General features: G+C 51.6%; 1 protein-coding gene across 2 annotated transcripts in view; it reads right to left on the bottom strand.

Moving 5' to 3' along the window:
- Nucleotides 1–593: 593 nt before the first annotated feature.
- The window catches only part of PNPLA7 (patatin like domain 7, lysophospholipase), a 125,165-nt gene continuing 116,170 nt past the window's right edge, over nt 594–9,588 (bottom strand). The window contains exons 33-35 of one of the 2 annotated variants that reach the window (XM_075519829.1): nt 7,541–7,625; nt 2,566–2,669; nt 594–1,422 (exon numbers count right to left, since the gene is read on the bottom strand). In XM_075519829.1, the coding sequence (XP_075375944.1) occupies nt 1,342–1,422; nt 2,566–2,669; nt 7,541–7,625 (270 nt within the window). In that variant the 3' untranslated portion in view covers nt 594–1,341. The remainder of the gene's footprint in view (nt 1,423–2,565; nt 2,670–7,540; nt 7,626–9,588) is intronic. The other variant, XM_075519830.1, reaches the window with a different exon arrangement.

The following is a 9,588-nucleotide window of genomic DNA, read 5'->3' as shown; positions in this document are numbered from 1 at the left end:
ATGCAGAGAACAGGTCACACTTCACAGCGTTAAAAACCACCACGGTCCTCGGTGGTGCCACCAAACACGCTTCTGGCCTCAAAGTTGTGCTGCCCAGCTCTGGTCATGCCCGGAGACATCGCCGCTGGCTCCCGATGTGCTTCACATCAGAGGGCCGGGGCAGCCCAGCAACGGAGGCAGCTTTGAGGGGCAGCTTCAGTGCTCTGGCTGGATGACAAATCCCCTCAAGGCAACAGCACCTAGAGCTAGTGCGGAGCAGAAGCATTTACATAAAGCAAGAATTAGCTTGATTATCCAGCCAAGTGGAGCTATCGGCAATGACAGATGTGAGACAAGAAGAGCAAGCACCGGGGGACTTCTGAACACGGTCCAACTCCCATTGACTGCTGCAGCCCTCGAGGGGGAAGAGCACTGGAGATTTTTTCCCAATGCTTGACAATACACTGAGTGACTCCTGCTGGGGTAGGAATTGAAAACCGCGCGTGTTCCTCTGCACGTCTGACACAAGCAGAGGCAAGCTGGGCTCTTAGTTGTTGACAACTTTCTCTTTGTGGGACCCAAGGCAAAGAACCACGCAGACATTTCAATCCAGCAGAATAACTTTATTTCACAGGGCAAATACAGCCAAGTAGTGATTCCAGAGTTGCCCAGCAAGCGTCAGCTCCATGATCTGTCAGTAAATGTTCTGCTGATGGCTTGAGGATACAGGCTCTATCGCTAGTGTTCACATTAATTGATTTCTTAGGTTTAGATTTCAAGTGAAATACATTCAGACTTGCTCCTGTCAAAGCACTGCTCACAAGTACGTGGTTGAAAGTCACTGAGGAGTTAATTACACAGTTACCTGATTCATATGAAAAGAAAGCAACGCTGCTGCGACCCAGAAAACCCTCCCTCGCTCTAGTGCTGCTGCTCAGAGCCTTTTCAGCACACGGCAGGATAATATCCCGTCATTCTTCGGGCCTTTGCAGTAAAAACAGCGACTAGAACATACAGCAGCAAAAATCAAGGCAGCATTTAACTGCACGTTCCCAGCACATTTCCCCTCTGCCAGTCTCAGAGTGATCAATAACTGGCCCTCATACTGGCACCTGAACGAGGGAGCATGGCACACGTCAGCCACCCTTCACGGGAGGTGCAAAGGGACTTGGGTGTGATGCAGATATTTGTGCTTAGTGCTGGCAGCTGAATGCCCCATACCCTGTCTGGAGAAGGACAAAGCTTGCCCAATTTCAACTAGACGTTGTTTTGGTTTTTTAAAATATTTAATAAATAAATATGGCTGCTGTCAGTACGAACGGGATGTAGCTCTCAGCCAGCAAGGTCAGACTCTCCTGAGTGCTAGCCTGGCTCTCCTGTGCTGCTTGCCTGGCCGTCCACACTGGGGAGATTCCAGCGCTTTCTTATCTGCATATCTTCATCCTGAAGGAGCAAAAATAAATAAATAAATAAATAAGAAAGTACAAATTCATTCTTCAGCATCCTCTCCGATCTGCATAAAACCTGTCCTCTTCCCCTCCACCTCTTCGTCATCCACCAACCATTACCCACCGGAAACCAGCCCAACAAACAAAATCTTTATGCCACGACTCCAGCTCCTCACTCAAAGCACCACAGCTACTTACACCCTCGCGTGGGCAGCTACCCAGGCCGGGCACCTTCCCAAGCCGCTCGCTTGCTCCCACTGAGAAACTGTTCATGTCCAACACAACAGGCAGCTTCACCTTTTAAACCTGCCCACCACTCTAGCCAGAGTAAGAGCAGCAGGGATGCGACCCTTCCGAGCTTTGCTGCTCAGGCTGTGGGCCACACAAGGTGAAGTCTGGCCTCAGTGCAGGTTTTCCTCAGGGTGGACCTGATGTCCCACAAAATCAAACAGCTTTGGTCGGAAGGGAACTCTGGAGGGTACAATACAATTTTCTGCTCTAGGCAGGGCTAACTCTAATGCTAGATCTGGTTCTTCAGGGCATCTATTTGGTTTTCAAATATCTACAAGGATGGAGTTTCCACCACCTCCCTGCACAGCCCGTTGCAGTTCTCAGCCACGCTTACTGGGAAATATTTCCCCCTGTACCCAGGGAGGATTTCCTTTAGTGCAAGTTGTGTCTGTCACCTCTTGTCTTTTTGCTGCGCATCTCTGCTGCTGTCTTCTCCACAACCACCCAGCAGGCAGCTGCAGACAGCAGTCGGATGCTCCCTTCGCCTCCTCTCCTCCGAGCTGGAGAAGGCAGCTCCCTCAGCCTCTCCTCGTGCCGTACGCCCTCCAGCCCTGACCCACCTCGCGAGCAAACCCACAGAGCTGCACGGCCAGGTTTTAACCGTGGCCAGGTTTTACCACACACAGCACCGCTGTAGGTGACTGACCTGAACAGGGTGAGCACGCGTCATTTAGTGTCTGTACTACAGGAAAAGCAAACTTATTTCTGCACAGACCTCTTCGGCAAGTCCCTTCCAGGTGCTTCTCTCAGTATCCTTCCTGACCCCTCCACCTCACACCCACCGCACACCATTCACACGGGACTCAGCAACGACACAGGCACTGCCTGTTTCCAGGGCAGTTCGTACCGAGTCAGAGTCTTCTTCAACCTGGTTGCTTATGAAATTGATATAATCATCCTTCTGGTTGTCCAGAATTTCTTCCTCGTACTCAGTCTGGTAGTCTGACTCATCTAAAGAGAGAAGAGAGAAAAAACCTCTGGTTTAAATAGCATTCAGAGAGGCAGAGAAAACTGGAAGAGGAATGATAGCTGCCTCCATTGAGGCCTGGCGCAGGGCAGGGTGACTGCTGGCCAACTCTCTGCAGCCCAGCGAACTGGGACCACTCAAACACAGATACCAGGTCTCCAGCCAGATCACAAAACAAAGCGTCCTGTACGTGCATTGGTGTCCTGGAGCCCTCTAGAATCTAAAGAGCCTGCAGCAAGAGCAGTGAGATACGAACTGGCTGCGTTATTCCAGCGGGTGCCAGCTGCCCAGCCCAACGGGACACAAACGCTGGCCACGGAGAGATGCTCCCTGGTGAATGCTCGCCACAGAATAGTTGCTGTCTAGAACACCTTCAGAAGACGTGCCTATCAGCTACCAATCCAAACTGCCCCGGACACATCAGTCTCAGACTCGCTGGAAACAGGGACTTCCAGGCATAGGGCGAGCTCTTCCGGGTGCAGAGATAATAATTACGTGTCTCACAATCTCTGGTCCCACAGGGGACAATCCCCTGCTCTCTGGTCATCCAGCAGATTAACATAATTTAGGGAAGCTCCAGAGCAGTGCACGCCGAGGCACAGCAGTCAGCAGCAGGACGTGCCACCAAGCCCCCAGTCCCCAGCACCAAAGCCCACTCCCAAGGAACGAGATACATCAGCGCAGAGCCAGTGACTCTTCCAGCACCTGGAGATCACTTCAGGGTCTGTACAACAGACAGCAGGAGAGTCACCGGCCAACAGGACCGACTCTCCCCCACACCACTCAACACGCAACACGTGCCAGGGCAGACGCCCGTCATCGGCCCCAGTACACAGCCAACGCGCCCGCAGCCGCTGCAGAGCCCCGTCCCAACCGAACGCGGAACCAAGGCACGCAGGCAGTGGAACAAAGCAAGCGGCAGATGGCCACCTTCCTTTTGCACAGTTTCTGGCACGCAGTTTTTCAGAATGCAAGTTAAGGCATTAAAATGGCAGAAAATCATTTTTCTGTGACACTATTTTTTCCACCACTTTCATGAGTTAATTCAAGTGTGCTTTCAGTTGCTGAAGCAATACCTGTTTTTCAGCCCACTAGTGAAGAAAGTGGCTCGTGTTTAAACCAGATCCTTGATTAAGTATTTCTTTTGGGAACAGTCAATAGCATCTGCTCCACGCTGAAGACAACAGCACAGACTGTTCCACAGCGTTTTCTTCTAACACAATAACTACAACCAACTGCTAGAACATTAGGATTAAAGACATTTGGTCTTTTTTTTTTTATTTTTTCAGGGTTTTTTTACTGTGGATCAGACAATTATCATTAGTTTATACTAAAAACACTACTGATAATCTTTGATAAAACACACCAGAGAAACTGGAAACTCATCTGAACAGCAACAGACAGCACAAACAATAGTTGGAAGTTTACAGCTCCCATAAAACTGACTACCATCAAACCCAAACTCCTTGATTTTCCAAGCAGTACTCAGCATTTAACAGGTCTTTATACAGATAGAAAAAACAAGAGAGGGGTGTCCCTTCTCACACCCTTCACACAGCAGCTCTGGGAGCTGGAGGACTGGAGGGAAAGGAGAACCGGAGGTGGTCCTGCTGTCCCTAAACATCCCCTGCCATTGCCCCGCTCCAGGCTGAGCGTCTGGGGCTCAAGGGGCGACCGCTCCTTTACACTACAAAAACTCCCAGAAGCATCAAGCAGGACCGAGGCCTCCTTGCCCTGCTTGACACCCCTACACCCCAACCCCGCAGCTCGAAAACGAGCCCGCGAAGAGGAGATTACGCCACAGACAGGTACCCGAGCCTCCCGTCAGCGGGGGGAGCGTATTCACAGCAGGAAGGGCACACTTCTCATGCCAAAGATCTGCTTTGTGATTCTGTAGCTTTTAGCATTTCTTTTATATACACCTGATTTCTGCAGGCAACACCACATTTGAAGAAAATCGGTGCTGTGTGGCTAGAGGGTTTCTGTTTCAGTGACACTGACAGGCTTCAGTGTAACTCAGGGCATCCGGTAGCTCATCACAACCTAAGGTGCATTAGCGCGTCTTGACAGAAGTACTTTTTAAGCAGCAAAGATGCAGAGCGTGACCTAGTGCCCGGTAATTGTGTCCCTGGAGAGGTTTTGGGATGTCTCCTGCTTCAGCTGCATTGCAAGACCAGGCATTTGACGCCACGATTAACATTCCTCTTTCCCAAATCTTTTTATCCAAATGACTGTTGCTACAATTGCTCTGCTACGTGACTTGATCTCCTTCAGCCACTGCGTGCAGCAAGCGTGCTACCTCGGCTCACACTGTGAAACCTGGCCGTCAGGACAGCCCAAAGCATGGCTGCTTTGAAAAATGGGACATGAAACCTGCTGTGGGAAACCACCAAAGAGCCTGTGCAACTTTGGTCCTCAGAAATCCCTCACAGGTGGGAGCGTGACCAGAGATGCGGCTGAGCCACCCTTGGAGGATGGCGTCTGTGCTGCCCTGGCCGCGGCCACGGCTGCGTAAAATGCAATTAGAGCTGAACAAAGACAGAAAATCCCAATCGAGGAAGTGTTTGGATGCAGAACAGAAACACAGCCACAAATACTGCAGTGGCTCAGCTGTGACAGCGAGCTTCTGTTCTCCTCCAGATGCTCCCACACCTGCTCGCTGGCAGTACAGGCACCCTGGGTCCGGCGCAGGGCTTCGCCCAGCTTCCCTCTACTCACCCTTTCCTGAGGGACAGTCTCCCCTTTTGTTTTGGCTTTTGTTGTTGTTGTTGTTTGTTTATTTTTTAATGGTTTCAATCACTGCTCTCACTTTGCTCAAGGGTGGAGAAGAAACCTCACTGCCCCTTCTCCCCAAAGAAGATACAGCTTCCGACCTGGAGGCTCCGCCAGCCTCTGCCCCTCAGGGCCTTTCATCCTTTGTACTGATGTTTGCCCCTTCCAGGCTTCCCAGTCAATCAGCCCATGATCTTTTTCATTTTCTTTCTTCAGAACAAAATTATTGACATCATTTCTCCACCCAGCCTGAGACTTGCGGTATGCTGTCAGGACAGGTAGAGCCTTTCTACATCCCTGTGGTCCAAGATCTCACTCGGAAAGGGATTTCCAGGGAGAAAAAAAGGTTTCACCCTCTTTGACAGTGCCATTTCACAGCCTGGCTACCAAGAAGCACTCTGTCTTCTTACTTACATGGGACAAAAGCAGTCAGACCATCTTCACCGCCATCACGAGCAGACAAATGCAAAGGCACATACGAGGGACCACCGGACAGCCGCAAGGCCACTGCCAGGGAGGTGTCACTCTCCAGGGAGGTGTCACTGAGCTCACCTCGGTGCAGACCGCTTCCCCCATGGCTCCAGATACCTCTTCAGCAAAAGCATTGCCATCCCAGAGGCTCCGAGGAGATGCCACGTTTGGAGGAATGCCTTTACAGCCACTGCCCACCAAAGGTCCTGGGGGCAAGGTCCCTGCAGGCAGCGCAGGGAGTCACCCACAACACAAATACGTGACAAGACACACGGTCTTTCAGGACACACGGTGCCCACACGCGCGACTCTCTCCTGCCATCCTCCCCTGGAGTCTCTACAACCAAGAGCTTTCAGCATCTGCGAGGAGCACGTGGCACCTGCCCATCCCGTCCCAGGCAGCCCCTGCGCAGGCCCTCCTGAGCCCCACATCTGCCCTATCTACTTTCTGAAAGACGTGTCCCTTCGTTACACTCGTGTTTGTGGCCTCACCCGGCAGAAAGCAGGTCCTCCTAATGGGGACGAATAATCAGAAACTATATAAAGGAGGAAGATCCGTCCCAGTACACTGGCTAAATCTTAGCAGGTCTCAATGCCTATGCCTTAAATAACCATGTTACATGAACTCTTCATTCTTATTCACAATGGCTGTTTCAACCATATTTGATTAATATTTTCTTCATAAGGCATATGATTGCAATTAGCATTTCAAATTACCACAGGGACATCTCTACAAACAGTCACAGATGGGAGGACTGCTAACTTTAGATTTCCCTCTGCAAGAACAAGAGTCGGGAGGAGGGGAGAGACTGTTTATAAAGAGCCCTAGCACTGGTGAAACGCTCGGAGATTTCAGGCCTGCAAAGCTCTGATCCTTTTTGTTAAGTGAGCTTCGGTTACGGCATGTACAGGGGACTGCTGCGCAGGGCACGGCTGAGGCACAAGGCACTCGAGTGCCTTTGTGTTAAGATGCAGGAGCCGTTACCTCTTCCTCATTAGTTCACTAGTGCTGCCCGTAACAGGAGCGTACAAAAAGCAATGGAGCCAGTGAGTCACTCCCGATCCTACTCACAACAGCAGGGAAAGCTTTAAATCAGCCTCCTCCCGTCTCAAAAGGACATGGACCACAGAGCAAAGCCATCGCAAGGACATGGGCCAGCACAAGGGGAAGGAAAGCCTGTCTTTGCAGGAGTTGCCACGCGTGTTATTTCACTCAGATTAGGCTAACTTGAGTAGGGATTACTCCCACCGGGAAACCACGCCAGACCACGCCGGTAACAGGCTGGCAGCGGATGTCTTGCCGTGGCAGGAACATCCGACTCCCACCCTCTCCCGGAGGAGGCAGCAGGAAGGGGCACACGGAGGGTCTGGCCCGGGCAAGCTCGGGCACACCTGCAGGCAGCAGCTCTGGATGAAGCAGGGAGACAGCCCGCCACCGCCGGCTTTGCTCAGCAGACACCAGAGCCGGCAGCCAGCCCTGAACTGCCACAATTTACAGCATGGGGTGTTGAAAGAAAGCCAGCAGACAAGGGATGCAGGAGGAGCGAGCAGCCGTCCCTGCCTCGCTGCCCTTCCCAACGCTTCCGCAGCACCAGCCGGATCACCCGACTCACCGTCTGCCACGGGTGCTTTCACGGGCTCGATCCTGGACACGATTTCTGCCAGGTCCGTAAAAGAGGTGGTGGGACAGGTCACGTTCTGAAACACAGCATTAATTTTTAGGTATGTTAACAAATATACACAAAAAATTCAAACATTTTTATCATATAAAAATGATATTGAACAGACAGAAAGCTCCAGAGACATAAATTCTCCACAATTGCCCCCTCAAAAGCCATTACTCATCAGTGAGTAATTCACAGAACAACTCTCCTGATGCAGGTCTGGTGGCAGAGACAGGGTTCCCAAGTGCAAACAGTGGGACAACCTCTAATGGCTCCTCCTCCACCCATGCAACAAGAAGCCTTAGTAAGAATTCAGCAAACTGTAGAAAATACCACAAAGACAAGAACCAGAGGGTTTGGACCCCGTGACAGACAGTGCTCGTTCTACTTGTTTGTTCTCCGTCTCTGTTATTTTATAAGAGGGACCGGCTGGGCCAGGTGCAGCCCCCAGGGAGCTTTTGCCTTCCCCTGGGAGAAGGAGAAGAGGCCCCAACGCCCAGGTGGGACACCGCGCGTGGCCCAGCCCTGAGCCTGCAGAGCGATGCCGTGGAAGGCTGCACGGACAGGCGGGCAGCAGCCCAGGCACTGGGGTGTCCAGGGCCCGCCCGGGCACCCCGGCAGGCCGTGGAGCTGGAGGTGTTGCAGTGAGCAAGAGCCTGAGGTACGTGGTCCGCCCGCAAGGAGAAATATTTCCCACTGTAATTCCTCTTTTCAATAAACCCTTTCTATTTTTACTCTGTCTCACCCAAGCAGTGGGTTGAGTGTTCTCTATTTTGAGAAGTTGCCTGCTCCCGCTTCTCCTCTAATAAAACCCAACTTTGGCATTTAAGAACCATTTTGGTCTGCCCGCATGCCACGCCATGAGCAGCCCTACCTGCCTCCTCGGGGCCAGGCACAAGGTCACCAGATGGAAACCTGAACACCCCTCACATTGTTTTAAACCCAGTGATTTTAATTAGTACAATAGCACGCACCCCAGAGGAGAGAGACGGGGAAGAGCTGGCAGGGGCCATGTTATCGGCATTGGGCTGCCGGGAATTGCTGTGACAGCCGTCTTTCTAAATGCCTCAGCCTGTCCACGTGCTTCCAGGCAGGGCAGGTTCCTAACACAGGGCTTTTATGAACAATTCTTTGCTCTTCTGGCAAGAGCACCGATACTATGAATCATACAACCCCCATGGGGGTCACAGCAGAAGCCCATTACAGCTGCAGCAGATTGCTCTCAGTTGACCTTTAATCCGTAACTAACTTTTGATGTAATTTAGTACAGCTAAAGCAAGGTGCAAATCCAGGACAAACAGCTGGTGGGGAGCGGTGGACAGAGAAAAGCCCAGAGGGAATTAAAAAATACCTGTATGAAATGAAACAGCAGTAGCTTAGGACACACACTTTAAAATATACAGGAGTCAGGAAGCTCAGAAGCTCAGTTTGACCATTAAGGAACCGTCAAGAAGGGTGAGTCAGTCCAGTCTCATTTTGAACATCTGACCTGAATGGTCCCAGTGAAGCATTTGCAGAAGGCTGTTCCCAGGACGGGGGGGGGGGGGGGGAGGTATCTACATCTCTACATCTTCATTTTGTGCCATATGACTAAGCGAGGGATATGTGCTAACTCTGGCCACCAAGCAGACACAGCAATGTTCGAGGCAATCGCCTGTACTCTAAACGTGGACTCTTACCAAGCGGACAAAGTGGCTGCACCCAGCGCTCAAGCAGACACGTGCCGGGCTGTCCTTGGGCGCACAGAGCAGACAGGGACGGCTCTGGAGGGGACAGAAGTCCAGGGCACTATATGAACAGCTGAACAAAATCCTGCAGCGACTGTCGCCAAAAGGTGCTTCGGGAAAACCATCAGCTCACGTGCTCCCACAGACGAGTTGTGAGGACAGATGAGTATGAAGGCAATCGTAAGTGCGACCGTACCCGGGGAGCATCTGTTCCGGTCACTGACATACAGACGATCCCGCCTGTAAGCCTGTCAGAGGATGCTTGCTGAG

The sequence above is a fragment of the Mycteria americana genome, chromosome 17 (genome assembly GCF_035582795.1).
Source record: "Mycteria americana isolate JAX WOST 10 ecotype Jacksonville Zoo and Gardens chromosome 17, USCA_MyAme_1.0, whole genome shotgun sequence".
NCBI lineage: Eukaryota > Metazoa > Chordata > Aves > Ciconiiformes > Ciconiidae > Mycteria > Mycteria americana.
Note: the sequence above shows the minus strand (reverse complement) of the source record. Positions and strands in the feature narration are given on the sequence as shown.